The 19,252-nt window shown below is 42.2% G+C and overlaps 1 protein-coding gene and 1 long non-coding RNA gene across 7 annotated transcripts in view; one reads left to right on the plus strand and one right to left on the minus strand.

The window, feature by feature from the left end:
- The window catches only part of CAPN6 (calpain 6), a 76,837-nt gene that overhangs the window by 2,612 nt on the left and 54,973 nt on the right, over positions 1-19,252 (minus strand). For 4 of the 6 annotated variants that reach the window (XM_081846972.1, XM_081846973.1, XM_081846971.1 and 1 more), the window contains 2 exons: positions 18,371-18,493; positions 15,748-17,752 (listed from right to left, as the gene is read on the minus strand). In XM_081846972.1, the coding sequence (XP_081703098.1) occupies positions 16,346-17,752; positions 18,371-18,493 (1,530 nt within the window). In that variant the 3' untranslated portion in view covers positions 15,748-16,345. Of the gene's footprint in view, positions 1-2,473; positions 2,611-11,659; positions 11,782-15,746; positions 17,753-18,370; positions 18,494-19,252 lie in introns of those variants that run through there. The other 2 variants (XM_081846975.1, XM_081846970.1) reach the window with 2 other exon arrangements.
- Positions 6,878-19,252, plus strand: part of LOC309333671 — an 86,820-nt gene continuing 74,445 nt past the window's right edge. Inside the window, exon 1 of the long non-coding RNA XR_014152661.1 lies at positions 6,878-6,961. This is a non-coding gene — a long non-coding RNA (uncharacterized lncRNA). The remainder of the gene's footprint in view (positions 6,962-19,252) is intronic.

Genomic DNA, 19,252 nt, shown 5'->3' on the forward strand with positions numbered 1-19,252 from the left:
AAGGTCATCTGTACAAGCCCTCAATTGGAAGAGCTCTCCTCTTTCAACCTCGCCTTGACCTCTGTGGGTTCTGTGTATCACTGTTGCACAGATGGCAAAGATGTGTCCCCAACACAGCTACGTGCTGCTACAGGCTGCAAGCGCTTGAAACTGTTCAGAGGTTCCCTCCCGCAGCAAAGTGGTCTTCCCTCTTATATGACAGCCGCAGAGGATCCAATTAACAAAGACATACAGATCGTGGAACTATGTGTGGTGTGTTTTTCACCTCCCTGAAAGCCATCCCCAAAATCACAGAAAAGATGCTTTAAGGGGAAACATTTTCACACCCCTGTTCTCCGTTCCACGCTAGCACCATTGCTGCTACTGGCAGACTGTTACTGACAGATTTGCCCAAGTAAAAATGCAGGTTTAGTATATCTAACCACATGCATCCTTTGTTATCCTGATTTCCTCTCACTTACCTTCTCTTCATATATACACATACAGAGTATACAAGGCCCCATCTGCACTGGAGTTCCGCTGGCTTTTTAAAATGCATGTGTTTCATACAGCCATTCCTATCACATATAAATCTACTTCAGTCATACCTTGGTTTTCAAACAGCTTTGTTCTCAAACATTTTGGCTCCCGAACGCCGCAAACCCAGAAGTGACTGTTCCAATTTGCGAACTATTTTTGGAAGCCGAACGTCCGACAGGGCTTCCGTGGCTTCTGATTGGGTGCAGGAAGCTCCTGCAGCCAATCAGAAGCTGTAGAAGCTCTGTCGGACGTTCGGCTTCCAAAAATAGTTCGCAAAAGTACAACTGTAGTATCTTTGCTGTGTTGTTTTAGTGGGATTGCTTTACTGCATATTTTAATTATGGATGTTTATAGCTTAAGTTATATACTATATATGTATGTGTTATATTAATATTTTGTTATATATATTCTAATAATTGCCTTTTATACTTGTAACCAGTTTAGAAGGCTGTTTGCCATTGAGTGGTCTAAAAATTAATAAATAACAACCAGAATTTACCCATCACAATATACCTGCTTTTTTATTATGTTAAAATGTACTACGGTGGCCACTTGTAATTTGAAGAAAAAGCAGTTAGGGAGTCCCAGTCCAGATTAGAGCCACACTCCAGTTTCCTATTGAAAAATTGCCCCGAGTTGTTACTAAATGCCTCTGGTAGTGTTTATGGCAAGCTTTACAGCAGAAAACCATTTGGACGGAGGGCATTCTAGAATGAAGTTTTGCAACTGCTTTTTCATCCCCCCCCCCAACTAAAAAAATGGTCTGTTTAAGCACACTTTTACAAAAGCATATTTTTTGTAATATACACTAGGCTGTGAATGTAACAAGTAAGTAAATCAACTATGTTGGCCTTCTGTTGGACTGGGGATACCCATAAAACACACTTGGGCTGTGTACACACTATGCTTTTAAAGCACATTCAGAGAATTCTGGGCACTGTGGTTCACCTCTCACAGAGTTACAGTTCTCAGCAACCCTTAATAAACTGCACTACCCAGAGGGCGATTGCTTCAAATGTGCTTTAAGTTATAGTGTGTACATAGCCTAAGTGACATTGAACCAGTTTTAATTTAGTCTTTGAAATATACTCAAAGTTGAGTAGTAATTTCATGCTCTTTATTTCAGCTCATAGGAACAGTGATTGAATTTCCCCCCGAACTCAGGCTTTATATACATTATTTACACAATGAGTACTGTCTGATTGGTTGATTATGTTTCCCTCCTGGAGCCTTATTGGGCTCCTGCTGAAGGCCAATCAGTTGTTGCATTCTAGGATTCTACCGGCCTAATAGGTTGATAAACTTCCTCCTGGGGTCTGATTGGGCTGCTCCCGCAGGCCAATCAGGTTGTTGTATTCTAGGCTCCTACCTGCCTATTGTTCTAAGATTCAAGCTTAGTACTGTACATAACAGTCTTGCTTAAACTGTTGACACGAGAAAAACAATGGTAGGGGAAAGCGTACCCCTTGGAGGAAGATAGGTTAAAAGAACATAACATGTAAAAATCAATAAAATTAAATGAAAAATCCCTATTAAATGCATGCACAATGTCCCACACATCTAAGGCTATGGTCACATGCCTCAAGATTTGGTATGAAGGCTCATACAATCATCACCTTGCTGAAACTAAACAGGTCTAGGTCAGGTTAGTGTCTGGGTGGGAGGCTGTTTGGGAATCACCTCTAATGATGTATTATTGTGCTTTCCATGATCCATTAAACTGGAACCTGTATTGTAGGAGTTCTGTTTTTATTATATTGTTTTAGGTTGGTTTGTACTATTGTACGCTGTTCAGAAATGCTTAAACTTTTAAGCAGTTTAGAAATACTTTAAAATAAAATATCTAATGTCTGCTACCCTGCTGTGGGTTCCATAGAAATTTAAGAAAACAAAAGGAGAAGGAAAGAAAATAGTAGAAAGCAGGTACAAGTAGGAATGTAATAATTTCTCTTACCTGGACAACAATCGGGCTCGCAATGTTCCTCTGGTAGAAAATGGCTTGTGTATTGAAAATAGCACTGAGGGTGCTCTTCTGCACAGGAGAACGAACTTTCTGATTCTCACACTTGATGACAATGTAGGGATTTGCTCCTGGGAAAAGACAGTGTTGTTCCACTTTCATCACCACCATCATTCATTTAATGCAATATGGACACTTTGCCACTATACAAATTCAGCCATATACCAAAGAAACATAGGGACTAGCCACCTAAACATTTTTGCTAGCACAATGGAACTTTCCCACCCTCTTCTTTCCCTGTGCACCACCCTGCAACTCCTAAATCAGTTTCAGATTCACTTTCCTTCCATCATGACACTCAAGGTAGCATACTTTCCCAGCCAAGCATGGACTTAGTTTCAGCAACGTGGCTGCATCACATGGCCTCAGACAATGCCCTGAGATGCACGGTACAAGAAGATGCAACTGGTGAAATAATAGGCCAGCTAGACAGCTCACTGGGGTGGGTATATCATTATTAATATCATTATATATTTATTTATATATCCTGCTGTTTTCCCCTGACAGGACTTAAGGCAGCTTTCATATAAAAATGAGAGCGGCTAAAAGCATTGGGGGGGGGGACCCAATAATTTAAAAGCAATTACCGTATTTTTTGCTCTATAAGACGCACCTGACCATAAGACGCACCTAGTTTTAGAGGAGGAGAACAAGAAAAAAAATATTCTCTCCCTCTCTGCTCAGCGCCTCTCCAGCAAAGCAGGAGGAGAAACAGAAGGGGCTCCATTTCTCCTCCTGCTTTGCTGAAGGGGCGCTGCGCAGCTTTCCCTCTCTGCGCAGCGCCTCTTCAGAATTGAAACTGCGCACCGATCCCTCTCGCTCTCCTGGCTTCAGGGATAGCTGCGCAGCCTGCATTCGCTCCATAAGACGCACAAACATTTCCTCTTACTTTTTAGGAGGGGAAAAGTGTGTCTTATAGAGCGAAAAATACGGTAAACATTTATAGAAGTAAAACTAATATACACATATAAAGTCTATTAAAACCATGCAAATAAGAACAGCATGGCACCAGCCCTTTCATTAAAAGCAGCCAGTTCCCAAAATCCTGTTGGAGTAAGAAAGTCTTCACTTGCTGGCAGAAGGGCAACATTGAGGGAGCCAGTTTAACTTCTCTAGGAAAAGAGCTGCAATGTCTGGGAGCAGCCAGTACTGAGGCCCTCTCCTATGTCCCCATCATTGAGCTATTTTTTAAGGAAAAGCAGCAAAAACTACACGGCCAACGTCGCTTGTCATATGTCCAGATTTCCCCGGACCTTTCCCTTCCAATTTTCACCCAGACACTCCTTCCGCCTACAATATTCTGATTATGTCAAAACTAGGGCAGGTTCAAATGAGGGAATACGGTCTTTCAGATGGTTTGGACTGAAGCAATGTAGGGCTTTACAGGAATATCACAACCATATTACTCCACTGCTGAAATAACTGCATGGGTTGCCAATTAGCTACTAGACTAAGTTCAAGGTGCTGGAATACAAAGCCTTATACAACTTGAGAACAGGACACCAAAAAGTCACCCTATTCCATACATTGTCAAATGATCATCTCACTTTGTCAACTGATCATCTCAAGGGTACCCAGTAGATACCATCTTATCACAATATTGGAATTAGGTCTTTAATGTGGTGACACTCACACTCCTGCTAAATATTTGACAGGCGCTTGTTGAAGACTTTCCTCTTTCAACAAGACTTGTAGGTGGAATTTGTTGTCTATCCGTATTGCACTGGACTTTGATTGAATACACATAATTGTTTTTGCGGTTTTTAATTGTATTGTATTTATTTTTTGTTTTTAAGTTATTTTTATATGTGCAATTATTTTAACTGGTGTGTGTGTGTTTTACATATGCATAAATCGCTCTGAGGTGCCTCATAGGGAGCAATTCATGAATGATATGAATAAATAACAAGGTGCTCAACAGAAATTATAGGAAGCTTACCATTCCTAGTCTTCAGGAACAAGATGAAAGGAGCCTCATACACCATTAAAAAGCAGAGGTTCATTTTGTTAAGTCAGGAGCCATGCGACCTTCAGCCCACGAGAAGGCAGTTATTGCAGATGCATAAACTAACCTTGGACAGTGTCTTTGAATGCTACCACCACAACAGGGCTTTTCATTATTTTTTTTTAAATAATATTTATTACTTTTAAAGCTTACAAAAAAGAAAGAAGAGAAAGAAAACAAAAAAGAGAAAAAACAATACAATACAATATATAAACAATACAAAGCACAACCTTAACACATTAAACTAAACACAATAAACAAAACAAAACAAAACAAAAACAATTTAAAAGCATACATCATACCTTTTCCATACTCTATCTTTCATTCCCTTGTTTCATCGACCTCCTCTCACCTCCCTCTTTGTATTCCACTTCCATTAATTGTTTCAGCAATTCCTTTCCATCTTTCTCTATTTTCTATCATATAAATGTCTTAACATATTTTTAATCTTATTTCCATTAAAACTAGTATACTTATTTAAGCTTAACTCCTTATAACATTTCTACTAAGGCCATAAAATTTCATTCCAACATTTTTCTATCACTCATTAATTTTACAATATTTCTATATATAGACTTTAAATTTTCCAATCTTCTTCCACCATCTCCTCTCCCCAGTCTCGGACTCTGCCAGTCACTTCCGTCAACTCCATACAGTCCATCAACCTGGAGATCTTATTTCCGAGGCTCTTAACTCTTTTCCAAGTCCCTTCTGCAGGTCTTCTTCATATTCTTTGATGCTGTAGAGCAGATCTCGGGGAAACTCCGACCTAACGATACTTTTGTTCCTTCTTGACAGGTCAGCCAAATTTCCATAATTAAAGCTAAAATCCATGAAGTATTTCAGGACATGTTTCAAGATTCCTCCAAATCCAAAGGCCCCCAAAACTCCAGTCTCCTCCTGACCCAAGTCCATGTCCCAAAAGTCAGTTAATCCCTGCATGGAGGGATCTTTCCAGCTTTCCTTCTCCAGTCCAGGCCGGGCTCCGATCCTCAAAATCTGACTTTTTCTAGATTCAATCATAAAAGGCCTCAACTTATAGTCCTCAATTTGCCTCTGTAAGGCTGAGGCTCCCACTTGTATTACTTTAGGTTCGACAACAGCAACTTTCTCCTTCTCCTTCTCCACATTTTGTTCTGCTAAAGTAGATTCCTGTAGCAAATCCTGAATAATTTCTGTATTGGTGCTCACTTTTTGTCCCAAATTAATCACTTTTTGTCCCAAGTTATCAATTTTAGTAGCCATAACATCCGTCTTCTTGTGAAGCTGTTCCAACGAATAGCTTATCTTGCATAATGCAGTCACTAAGGCTTCTCCTGTCGACATTCTTAAATGGTCCAAGGTCAATCCTTGATTCTCACAGTTCTTATCATGCAGCTGGAGATTCCCCAGCTCCACTCTTGTAACAGTTTCAAAAGCTCCCTCTAGAGGGAAACAGTCTCCACTTGTATCAATCCTTTCAAGCATAGTTCCAAAAGTAAAGTTAGTTTCAATTTTCAGTTACTTTTCCTCCTTTTTAAATGCAGAAGAGGGCAATGGAAAGAATATATTTCTCTTATTTAACTAACTGTCAGCATACGTTTTATTCACAGTCAATGAACTCTCCCAAAATGTCAATCTACTGGCAGCCCGTTTCCAGGTTCAGAGCAGTGGTAATTTAATTTTTATCACTCTCTCCTGCAGGCTTACCCGATCCAAAATTTCCCCCCTCTTCTCCTGCTTCCAAGGGGGGTTTAATGATTTTATTTTTTTAAAAAAAAATTATTGAAGATTTTCTTAATACAATAAAATAAAAACCAGAATAAACAGAAAACAGAACAAAAAGGAGAAAAAAAACAGAAATACAGTTAACATCTTATAGTAACCATATTTTCTTCGCTTTTTGGGCTTCCTCACGTCTCTCGCTCCTGCGTTCCAAAATTATACAATTTTAACCAGCAAATTATCACCTTGTTTCCATACTTATTCTATAGATTGCTAATATTATGTCCCTAACTTTGAATACTTTTATCTAAATCTTGAATACCCAATTTAAACATGATAGTTATTCAAAGTTTATTTTTCTCTTGAATTCACTTATTCTCATATTCTTTTCAACTAGCTTAATGGAGCCGTGTTATTTTCAATCTCGCATCCTTCTTAGCACTCATATAATTTACAATGTTTTTGTAGATAGTCCTTAAATTTCTTCCAATCCTCTTCCACTGCTTCCTCTCCCAGGTCTCGGAATCTGCCGGTCATTTCTGCCAGTTCCATATAGTCCGTCAGTTGCATCTGCCATTCTTCCAGCGTGGGCAAATCTTGAGTTTTCCAATATTTGGCGACAAGTATCCTTGCTGCTGTTGTAGCATACATGAAAAAAGTTCTGTCCTTCTTTAACACCCTCTGGCCAACAATGCCCAAAAGGAAGGTCTCTGGTTTCTTAGGGAAGTTATACTTAAATACCTTTTCAGCTCATTATATATCATTTCCAAGAAAGCCTTAACCCTAGGGCAAGTCCACCAGAGGTGAAAGAACGTTCCTTCGGTTTCCTTACATTTCCAGCACTTATTATCAGGCAAATGGTATATTTTTGCAAGCTTGACTGGGGTCATGTACCACCTATATATCATTTTCATAATATTTTCTTTCAAGGCATTACATGCCGTAAATTTCATACCGGTGGTCCACAACTTTTCCCAATCAGCAAACATAATATTATACCCAATGTCCTGTGCCCATTTTATCATAGCTGATTTAACCGTTTCATCCTGTGTGTTCCATTTTAACAGCAAGTTATACATTCTTGAGAGTACCTTAGTCTTAGGTTCTAACAATTCTGTTTCCAACTTCGATTTTTCCACCTGGAAACCTAACTTTTTATCCAATTTAAAAACCTCTTTAATCTGAGCATAATGTAACCAATCTCGCACTTTATCTTTTAGTTTCTCCAAACTCTGTAGCCTCCAATTATCTCCATCTTTTTTCTAGTATTTCCCAATATTTCAGCCATTTGACCTCCATATTGGGTCTTTTCAGAGCCTTAGCTTCCATGGGTGACAGCCACCTTGGGGTCTTATTTTCTAATAAGTCTTTGTATTTTGTCCAGACAGGGTTTAATGATTTTAATCGATGGAAGTTTAATCCTTTACATAAGGCTTTCCAAGACCTTAGCTTGCAGCTTCTTTGCTTCAATCTATTTATAAAAGGGGAAGGCGTACTTCCTGTTTGAAACCTTCCCATTTCGGTACCAAATTAAGACGTTTGTAAATCCAATTTTCCGTTCTACTCACAGGTAGTTGTTTAGAGTCAAATTGTCCACAGGAAAAAGTCAGCGCTCTCCGGCAACAGCAATGCGGCTTCCCTCCGTGAAAAAAGCAGTCAATTCGAAGCACTGCGCCACTCACCCCACGTCGCTCCGGATCCCCAAAACTAGGTTTCCCCGCGAGCAGGGGAGACGCAAAGGGTGCCAGCAGAATCCCACGTTCACAAGCTTCTCCCGCCTGTGATTTTAGTGGGTCTCCGCCTTTGCCGTGGCGGTCAGACCCTGATTTCCATGGAGCAAATTCCTCCCGATCGGAGGAACTCCTCCATTGCCGGAGGTGCCAACCCGGAAGTCTCCACAACAGGGCTTTTCAATGACAGCCAGACATAAGCATCTCCTTGTCTTGATCATTTTCCTCTTGAACAAACACTTTGAACAGGCCTCGCACAAGAAGAGGGGAAAATAAAACCCTGACCGAGTTGGCCACTGGAGTGTCTTGTCTTATTGCTCAGTATTGATTAGATTAGAGGATGTTATGGCTCATTGGGTCTGAAGTGGATTTTTTTTTAAAATTTTACAACCTGAAAGCATCAAGGAGTAGGTAGAACTCTTGTTAAGGGGGATTTATAAGCGCTCTGGCCAAACACTGCTGTCCTTTGACATTTAAAATTTAAAATGCTGCGTGAAATCACACTCTTTCCGAGCACATGGACTTGATGGGAATGAGCTTCTGGTGGCATCATGTGGAAAAAGGAGAAGGGTTGGCCTTTTCAGCAAAACTAATTTGGGTTCCTGGTGTGTGTGTGTGTGAGAGAGAGAGAGAGAGAGAGAGAGAGAGAGAGAGAATGCAGGGCCTCAAACCTACACCTGCCTATCATTAAGAGCCAGTGTGGTGCAGCAGTTTAAGTGTTGGACTAGGACCTGGGAGAGACCAGGGTTCAAATCCCCACTCAGCCATGACACACATTGGGTGACCCGGGGGCCTGGAGTTGTGGCATGTTAGGCTAAGAGGCAAGATCACCCAGTGAGCTTCATGCCTGAGACGGGATTTGAACCCTGATCACCCAAGTCTTAGCCTGATGCTCTAACCACTCACACCACACTGCCTCTCATGTCATGGCTCTCAACCTGCCCATATATTAAGATCAAGAACATAAACCCTCGTTGTTTGTAGGCCAGCAGGGGAGATGGTCTTTTCTGTGGTGGCCCTGTGGATGTCAAAATCCTTACTAAACGAATCTGAGAAGGCTGTCGCACTCCAATGTTTTCACATACAGGTACACAGAGGAGTAGCTGCACAGCTAATCCAGAAAGGGAGAAATCACAGTAGTCAGAAAAAATGGTGGTGAAATACCAGCAGCAGTGAGGGAGGAGGAACAGTGGTGCTGAAAAAAGTGGATATTCACACAATGGAGAGAAATTTCTCTCACGGTTGAGTTTCTTGGACCTGAAAGTCAACACTGGCAAATTATTCAGAATAGCCCTGCTAGGCACTGAATGCCATTTTGCTGTTCACTGACTACAAGTACTAGATGTAAATCTAAGTAATAGGCTTTTAAATATCCCTGTGCTCCACGTGGCTTGGTGCTTGCAAATCCCATACGCAGCACTTGGCAGCCAGAGGTGTTTGTTTTATTGATCTGTCAGCACCGTAGTAGGAGCTGAGAAATAATCAGTCCTCTCAATCCGTCTGCCTCTGTCACACACACACACACCCCTTCGGGAAATGTGAAAAGAAAAATGTTTCATGTGTGTGTTGGGGGCAGGGGAGGAAGGCTCTAAAAATAATGATTTAGCAGCCTGAGCTGAGAAAATTCCACTGCTTTTTAAGAGGCTCTTCTGCTTTTCTCTTTTTATATCGACCCCTTTGTTTCTCTGTTCTGCTAGGGCTTAGGCAAACACATGAAGCCATTGCAAAGGTTGCAAAATTTATCAAATGCCAAAAAATTAACAAGTGTTTAAATCTGGTACTGCCATTGAGCTTGAGGCCCCAGGCCAGATGACCTTCCTCCTGCCACTTCCGATTGGCCTTGCTTCAATATATACATGCATACATAACATCTGGATGTTATGCTGAATGCCATTTATGCTTAAACTCTTTCAGAGCATTTGCAGAACACTGACTACTGGTATTTGTCAAGGAAAACTGCCAAGGAGTCTCTGGCTGTTGAAATTGTTCCAAGGCTGTCAAAGAAGGTTGGCATAAGAAGTTGAAAGGCATTAGGTGCAACGGCAGCTGAATTACATGATGTAGATTTCCTCCCTGTTCCTTTTGAACAAACTATGTTATCAGTCGGTGGATTTTAAGAAATTCGAAATAAGGTGATGTAAGTCACATGGCCAAATATTGATTACTCTCATTTATCATTCATTCAGTATGAAATTACATAAAATGTTACTAGAGATGTGTCTGTGTGTGCATTTCCAAAACTCAACAAAAGCTATTTTGAATATGCATTCTTCACATATTATCCCACCTCTATGGCTTTTGATGTTTAAATTAGGCTAGCGAGCAACCCAAGCAACAAATGGCTGAAAAAGAAACCTGCATAGGTTCCAGTGCTTCTCTAGTGTCAAATGTCCAAAGACAAAGTACAGTTAACAAATAGGCAGCAGAGGGCGCTGCTTGACTTTCAAGTGAGTATCTCCCTTTCATGTATGCTAAGTTTAAAAGGAGCCTGACAAATTAATCAAGACTGGGTACAGACACACGGCTTGTCCACACTTCCGCTTGTCTCATGCTTTTAGTTTGTCCCATGCTTTCTAGGCATGTGTTACTATTATTATTTGCAGTCAGCTGTTGCCTCTTCAATGCTCTATTCAGCACAGACTGCCCTCTGCCACCCCAATCTACCTAAACAGCTAACATGAAAGGAGAAGAAGTGCGTGTTAGTCTCTGGACAATTCCAATGCACACGATCATCTCATTTCATGAAAACCACGGGGGAGTGAACCCAGGAAGTGGCTAGAATAAATTGCAAAAGGCCCCATTGAGTGCTTATCCATTCTACCACTTACTCCTGGGAAAACCTGTGTTTTAAGTTCTGACCTGGGGTGCCAACTTGAATGAAATATTGGGGGGGGGGAGCAGGTAAGCCTTGCCCTGCATTATCAATCACAAGATGTGGCACTGGCACACACACACACACACACACTCCATTTGAATGGCAATGGCCATCAGCTTTGGAAGGGCCAAGCCCCCTCAAATATTTTATTGGCTCCTATGATCAGAACAAATGGGTTTTCTGGAGGAAAGTGGCAGGACAAAGGCAAAAACACTCAGACATATGCATTCTAGGCATGGGACAAGTGGCAGCGTGGGCGAGCTCAGAATCACCTTGAAACAAACCTTCCATTGCCCAGAGCTAAGTATGGACCATGGATGGACAGGGCTTTTCTTCAGATGGAAGTCACCAGAACTCAGTTCCTGCACCTCCATTATAAGAGGACAAGGGAGGAGTTCATGATGAGTTCCAACACCTCTTTTTCTAGAAAAATAGCACTGTGAATGAGTGTGTGCCTTACAAAGCGAAATCCCAGTCCACCTGAAACTGCAATTTTAGGTCAGGTTTAGATATCTAAAATTCAGACTGCAACATCTGACTTTTAGCTTCATTCCAGGATTTTTAATATGTTTCATCTCTGTGTTATTCACTAAGTCGACAGGAATGATTTCCCTAAGAACGTGCTGTACAGCTCTCTTAAATCTTAGTTCCCTTTCTTAATCTTAAGCTCACCTGCTAGTTTTATCTGACAGCACAGTGTTTCCGTAGATTAAGAGAAATTGAATTTTAATGTTCAGGTCATCTGAATAATTTACTAACTCAGTACAAGAACCACAAAGACTTTTGGATTAACCCTTTGCACTTACCGATATATGGGTCCTGACATCTAAGACGTGACACAGAGTGGACTTTAACTTGGGACACCCTCGCAACGAAGCCACGTAGAATGTCCAGGCAGGCGCCCCTGGGTCGATGCAGCGTAAGCTCCCTGGAACACCAAGACAAAATGTATCAGGTAGGAATGACTGGTGGATTAATACCAGATTCTATATGGAATATTGAACTTTTGCCTCCCTTACTTTGATGCCACCAGATACTTTGATGCTTATGGACAAATAATACGGTGTTGTGGGTGATTAATTTCAAAGTATTACAAGTGGGGAGAAAAGTTCTTCATTGGGGATGACACCTTAGAATAATATTTGAGCAGGGTTTTTTGCTCCAAGGTGTTAGGATGACTTTTTGTTGGGACAATGTTTAAAATACATTTGCAAACATTGTAGGTTTGGCGCTTTGTTTCCTTGGGAAACAAAATGCCACAAAATAATACAGGTGTGCTGTGGAGTCTTGCCCACTCCTGTCAATCTGATGTTTAGCTCTGCCCTCCCAAAAATATTTTTCTTGATTTTGCAGTAATACATGTTAAGTGAACACATTAAAATTTGTAGAATGAGAAAATGAGGATATCCGTCCTCCTTGCCTCCTCTTGGCAGAAGCCAGGTAAGTATTAACCTTTTTTATATTCTATTATATGATCTTCAGTCATGTTTGTTTACTGTCTCTGTCATTCCTTCAAGAGGATTCTTGCATATCATATCATCGTAGTTTCCATGAACCAAAGGAGACAGGACACACATGGCCATAGTTCTAACCAAGTCAGGAAGTCCAGATCTGTACTGATGCAACCAATATGGTGTTCTCCATTCATGTGCAATAATGGCCACCAACCGGGCAGAGAAAGTGTCTGGTTTCCAACCCACCCTGTACTGCTACTTTATGAGTGATTTTTCCCTGCAAGTGCTAACCACCTATAATAATAATAATAATAATAATAATAATAATAATAATAATAATTTTTATTTATACCCTGCCCTCCCCAGCCAAGGCCGGGCTCAGGGCAGCTAACAAGCAATAATAAAAACAATTTGAATGAATACAACTTAAAAACACGATTAAAATACAACATTAAAATATTGAAACATTAAAATATTAAAATGCAGCCTCATCACAGGAGGAGAAAGGAAAAAGAAAAAAGAAAGAGGGGGAGGGAATCAAATTGGCTCCAAGCCAAAGGCCAGACGGAACAACTCTGTCTTACAGGCCCTGCGGAAAGAAATCAGATCCTGCAGGGCCCTGGTCTCATGATATGATAGCCATGTTCAAATATATAAAAGGATGTCACATAGAGGAGGGAGAAAGGTTGTTTTCTGCTGCTCCAGAGAAGCGGACACAGAGCAATGGTTCCAAACTACAAGAAAAAAGATTCCACCTAAACATTAGGAAAAACTTCCTGACAGTAAGAGCTGTTCGACAGTGGAATTTGCTGCCAAGGAGTGTGGTGGAGTCTCCTTCTTTGGAGGTCTTTAAGCAGAGGCTTGACAACCATATGTCAGGAGTGCTCTGATGGTGTTTCCTGCTTGGCAGGGGGTTGGACTCGATGGCCCTTGTGGTCTCTTCCAACTCTATGATTCTATGATTCATGAGGCAGAGCGTTCCACCAGGCTGGAGCCAGAGCTGAAAAGACCCTGGCTCTGGTTGAGGCTAATCTAACTTCCTTAGAGCCTGGGACCACTAGGGTGTTGCTATTTATGGACCCTGAGGCACTCTGTGGGGCATACCAGGAGAGGCAGTCCCGTAGGCACGAGGGTCCTAGGCCGTGAAGGGCTTTAAAGGTCAAAAGCAGCACCTTAAATCTGACCCTGTACTCCGGGAGCCAGTGCAGCTGGAAAAGCACCGGGTGAATATGCTCCCATGGCAGAGACCCCACGAGGAGCCTCGCTGCAGCATTCTGCACCCGCTGGAGTTTCTGGGACAGCTTCAAGGGCAGCCCCGCATAGAGCGAATTACAGTAGTCAAGCCTGGAGGTGACCGTCGCATGGATCACTGTGGCCAAGTCGGGGCGGGAAAGGTAAGGGTGCTACCCACCTTATTTTTATGCCTGCATGCCATTTTACATTGTTTCATTATTCGACTCTAAAGCCGTAAACTATCTGGGTCCTTAGAGTGAAGGGTAATAAATAATAATAATAATAATAATAATAATAATAATAATAATACTGTAATAGTAATAATCTCCATTCTTATAATTTGAATCCTACCCTCTGTAGCAACAGAATACAGTGGTACCTCAGGTTACATACGCTTCAGGTTACAGACTCTGCTAACCCAGAAATAGTGCTTCAGGTTAAGAACTTTGCTTCAGGATGAGAACAGAAATCGTGCTCTGGTGGCACGGCGGCAGCAGGAGGCCCCCATTAGGTAAAGTGGTGCTTCAGGTTAAGAACAGTTTCAGGTTAAGTACGGACCTCCAGAACGAATTAAGTACTTAACCTGAGGTACCACTGTACAAGCTTCCTCCATCTTCTATGCCACAGCCCTTCTGATATTTGAAGATGGCTATCATAACATCTCTCTGGACTCATCCTAACTATGGCTTGTCTAACCACTTTCCACAGGGGAAACCTGGTCTTTACCATTGAATCAGAGCAAACATCAATGGAGTTTTCTGTGATTTGACGTTTGCTGTGATTTAGTGCTAAAGAACAGGTTTTCCTGAGAAAGTGGCAGGGCGAACAGAAAAAAATCTCACTCATGCTTTCTTACGCATGGGAGAAGCAAAAGTGTGGATGAGCCTCATTCTTCTCCAGGGTAAGCATTCCCAACTCCCAAGGCTTGATTTCCAGGTGCTTGGTCATCTTTGACACTCTCCTCTGAACATGTTTGTCGAAATTCTTCTTAAGTTGTCATGCCCAGAACTGGACACAGGAGACTCCAGGTGTGGTCTGACCAAGGCAGAATAGAACTGTACTACTCCTTTCCTTGATCAGAACACTATATTAGTGTTGATGCAGTCTAGAATAACATTAACTAATTTTTTGCTGCTGTATCATACTGTTCACCCATCTGAAGCTACTAGGAACCCCTAAATCCTTTTCATGTGTTCTGTCAAGCCAGGTGCCCCCTTCCCATCCTGTATTTGTGCATCCGAGTATTCCTGCCTATGTGTAGAACCTTGAATTTGTACCTACTGAAATGGGACTTTAACAAATGGTTTTGGCCCAGTCCTTCAATATGTTAAAGCCACCCTGAATCCTGATCCCTTAATTCCTTCAAATTATTTGTAAAGATGTTGAACACCAGGCCCCACAGCACCCCTCTTGCCACTCCCCCCCCCCCAGGATGAACCATTGGTCCCAGCTGTCCTGATTGTGCAGAGCACCTAAATGCGAGCAGCTGCTCAGGTGCAGGTGTTATTTTTAGCCCTAAGAGGATTCTTAGTCCTCTTAGCCAGGCACCCCACATGTTAAGGGCCTTGAGGACCCTGAAGCTGGTGCAGATGATCCCCTTGAGGGGCCATCCAAGTTGAGGCCTGCTGAAGAGTCTCTCGAGCTGTCAGAGGAGGAGGCAGGGCCACCCACATCCTCAAGAATGTTGGTGTCAGAAAGCTCCAAGTCTAGCCTGAAGAGCAATGGCATAACATGTGTCTACAACCCCAGAGCCATCATGCTAGTCATGAGTGAGCGATCACTGGAGCTCTTTCACTAACAGCAGCAGTGATTAGGACGTGGTCTAAAAAGACAGCGTATATAAGGCCACCCTCTTGAGCTCCCCCACTTGCTGGAAATAACATGGGGCTCTGGCTCCCAATTCCCAGGTCCCCACCTTGCTGAATTTCCTGCAATATTCTCTGTGTGCCTCACATGTGGACCTAGACTGATTTTCTGTGATTGAGCTTGGCTTGTTTAGACTGTGCTGCTCCTGCAAGCCTGCCTTCAGTGCTTTGATGAGAGAGACTCATGCCTCCTGGGTCTGGGACGCTAAGCTCCTGAGGGCACCCCTGGAACATGACCACAGCTGAGCATACAAAAACATGTGCCTATTACAGGGAATTGCAGTCAATACAGAAATAGACCATACCTGAGTAAGGCACAAACACATTTATTCTATGAGATATAACAAAGAAATGCTTCTCCCTTTTGTGGTCCCATGACAAAAAGATAGTAAGACCCAATTTAAACTCTGCTGTAGCAACTAGCACACACCCCATGCCTCATTAAAACTGGGTGCTCAGCTACTAAGCATGGTTCATTAGCATGTCAGCATAGCACGCTACAGATTCTGCAACATTACTTCTTTTCTTCTGTTTTTGAATTTTTAATGCAACATTCTGATTGCAAGAACAACCTGGATGTATGCAACACTGCATAGGTATCTTCCTCTTGAGCACTTTGCATTTAAACCAGTCCTAATTCTTTAGAAGCTGGGAACACAAAGACCATGTGATATGTGTGTTCAGAATATCTTCTAGGCACAGCCCATTAGAATCGAATGGGACCTCACTGAGGACACACCACTGTTCTGATATGGGAAAAGGAGGCATTCTCCAGCTCGATAAGAGGTATATCAAATTTCTCATGTTCCACTGTTCGACCTAATTTGTATCTGTACACCAGGAAAGCCAATGAAAACATAAATGCACCAAAAGGAAGAACACTTTATTCTAATTGACACTTATATAAAGGAAAAAGAATGATAAACAATAAATGATAGTATCAAACACCAGTAGAAAGGCAATCTTGCATCCTTTTGTGAATGGGTGTAGAACTATTTGCTACTGTGTGGAATCTGGAGGTGAACAGAATGCATCTCCATCCCCAAGGCAGTTTCACATCGAATACTGCCCCTTGGGAAAAATTGCAATTGAGAGAAATGAGAGTGGTTGTAAACTGGCATGGGACAAAAGCACAAAGGTTGCATGCAATGTGATCCCTGAAACTACAGTGAATGTCATCCTCACAAGAAATGGGTGCACCCTTTTTTGCAGTCATCATGTCAGTCCTTTTGTGAATGGGTGTAGAACTATCTCCTACTGTGTGGAATCTGGAGGTGAACAGAATGCATCTCCATCCCCAAGGCAGTTTCACATTGAATACTGCCCCTTGGGAAATATTGTAATCAAGAGAAATGAGAGTGGTTGTAAACTGGCAAGGGGCAAATGCACAAATGTTGCAGGCAATGTGATCCCTGAAACCACAGTGGATGTCATCCTCACAAGAAATGGGTGCAGCCCTTTTTGCAGTCATCATGTCAGTCCTTTTGTGAATGGGTGTAGAACTATCTCCTACTGTGTGGAATCTGGAGGTGAACAGAATGCATCTCCATCCCCAAGGCAGTTTCACATTGAATACTTCCCCTTGGGAAATATTGTAATCAAGAGAAATGAGAGTGGTTGTAAACTGGCAAGGGGCAAATGCACAAATGTTGCAGGCAATGTGATCCCTGAAACCACAGTGGATGTCATCCTCACAAGAAATGGGTGCAGCCCTTTTTGCAGTCATCATGTCAGTCCTTTTGTGAATGGGTGTAGAACTATCTCCTACTGTGTGGAATCTGGAGGTGAACAGAATGCATCTCCATCCCCAAGGCAGTTTCACATTGAATACTGCCCCTTGGGAAATATTGTAATCAAGAGAAATGAGAGTGGTTGTAAACTGGCAAGGGGCAAAAGCACAAAGGTTGCATGCAATGTGATCCCTGAAACCACAGTGAATGTCATCCTCACAAGAAATGGGTGCACCCCTTTTTGCAGTCATCATGTCAGTGCTCCCCACCGAAGTGTGTTGTACATCTGTCTCACTCATCATCACTCTTTGAATCTTTTGCTTCCTTGGTCTAAGACAGATGCGCATGTTATTCATGCAAGACTGGGAGAAATGGGAAGGGAAAATTGCTGTCATCTTCAAGTAGTCGTAGTACCTGAGCTCCGATGGCACATCTGTGAACAGCCTCAGAATGAATTCAGCTTCAGTATCAGGTCTGAAGGTGGTTGGGATCAGGACATACCGGCCTTCCTTGAGGCACAACTTCGAAAATACCATGCGATTGTCAATGTACATGGAAGTTGCCATTTTCTCTTGCACTGTCACTTTATGCATTCGATACTCTCTGTTGGCCTCAACCTAGGGTTAGAAAACAGATTGAGTTGCATAGCATAGAGCAATCTAACACAACATGAGAGTGAGGTAGATCCTATGCTGTGACTTCAAACAGGCATAAAGATAAAGATAGATTTGAATGTTTTAGAGCAGAGGTAGGGAGCAGAGGTGGTTTTTTGTGTGTTTTCACACAAATGGTGCAAAAGTCACACCATTTGAATTGAAGAACAGAGTGTCTCAAAGTGCACTAAGGATTTCGTGTTTGGTATCAGAACTGAACTGAGCTCACAGCCACGTCGTACAAAAGCCTGCTACATGGAAAAGGTCACCTTGCGAGTAGGAAACCTGTGCCACTGTACTATAAATCACTCATAGATGTACCAGTAGATCCTGACCTACCTTCTGCCTATGTCTACCTCTGCTTTGGCTGGGAGTGATGCAGCAAAGCCTGCGATAAGCTAGCTGAACCAGCATGTGTGCAAGTATGTGTGTGGCACTGATTCCTTCTGTTTTAGTAACAGGCCTTCCTGCTTCTTCTCTAGTAGCAGGTAGTGTGTGTTTGGCCTGATCCAGCAGGCTCTTCTTATGTTCTTATGCTCTTACCAAACTCCAACAGCTTTGGCATGCAGCATGGACACCTACCTTGAAGATTTCAAAGCCAATAACCAAGTTGTCCCCTTTCCCTTCTCTTTTGTAAATGCGCTTGTCCTTCTGCTGCAGGCAGATCATCACTTTGTCCTGCGACTTCTTGACATCAAAGACATACTTAAAGAGAAGGAAGAGGAGCACAGGGTGAGGGGAGGGCTGTGGCTCAGTAGCTGAGCAGCCGCTGCTGTAAACAATGCCTGTAGCTGAGTTGTTAACAATGGATTATCACAGGATTGGGGTGCTGCCCGTTCCAAAGTCCTATGCACGGCAGTCACTCCACAAACAAATCAACATTATGGGAATTATCATGCTCACAAGACCTGTCATATCCTCCTGGGTTAAATCCAGAGCTCCTTTTTAGTCCTGTACACTTTCCCCCTTAAACTGCATTGGGTTGGGATTAGAATTGTGCCCCTATGCCCTGCCCTTCAGCTTCACATGTTCAAGGGGCAAACACCAGTGATCTGTGCCCTCAGTTTTTGCAGGATATAGGCTGCATGTAGAGAGCAGACTTGACCTTCACAAATAACATTCCAAATGCCTCTAATATAGAACAGCTCAGATTAGAATAGAATAGAATAGAATAGAATAGAATAGAATAGAATAGAATAGAATAGAATGATGAAGATCTTGGAAGATGATGATGATATAGAAATGGAACAAACTAGATTTATGGGTAACCACAGGATAAAGCTATCTAAATCAGAATTAGACTAGTACAGAGGTTTTCAACCTTTTTGAGTTCACGGCTCCCTTGACCAACTACATTCTTTCTGCGGCACCCCTGTGGGGATCAGGAGCCCAGTCATGTCACCTCTTGCCTGCAGAGCTGGCAGCCTCTCACCCTTTTTCAAACACCCTCCTCCCTTGGGGAGT

The sequence above is a fragment of the Podarcis erhardii genome, assembly GCF_964252035.2.
Source record: "Podarcis erhardii genome assembly, chromosome: Z".
Taxonomy (NCBI): Eukaryota; Metazoa; Chordata; class Lepidosauria; order Squamata; family Lacertidae; genus Podarcis; species Podarcis erhardii.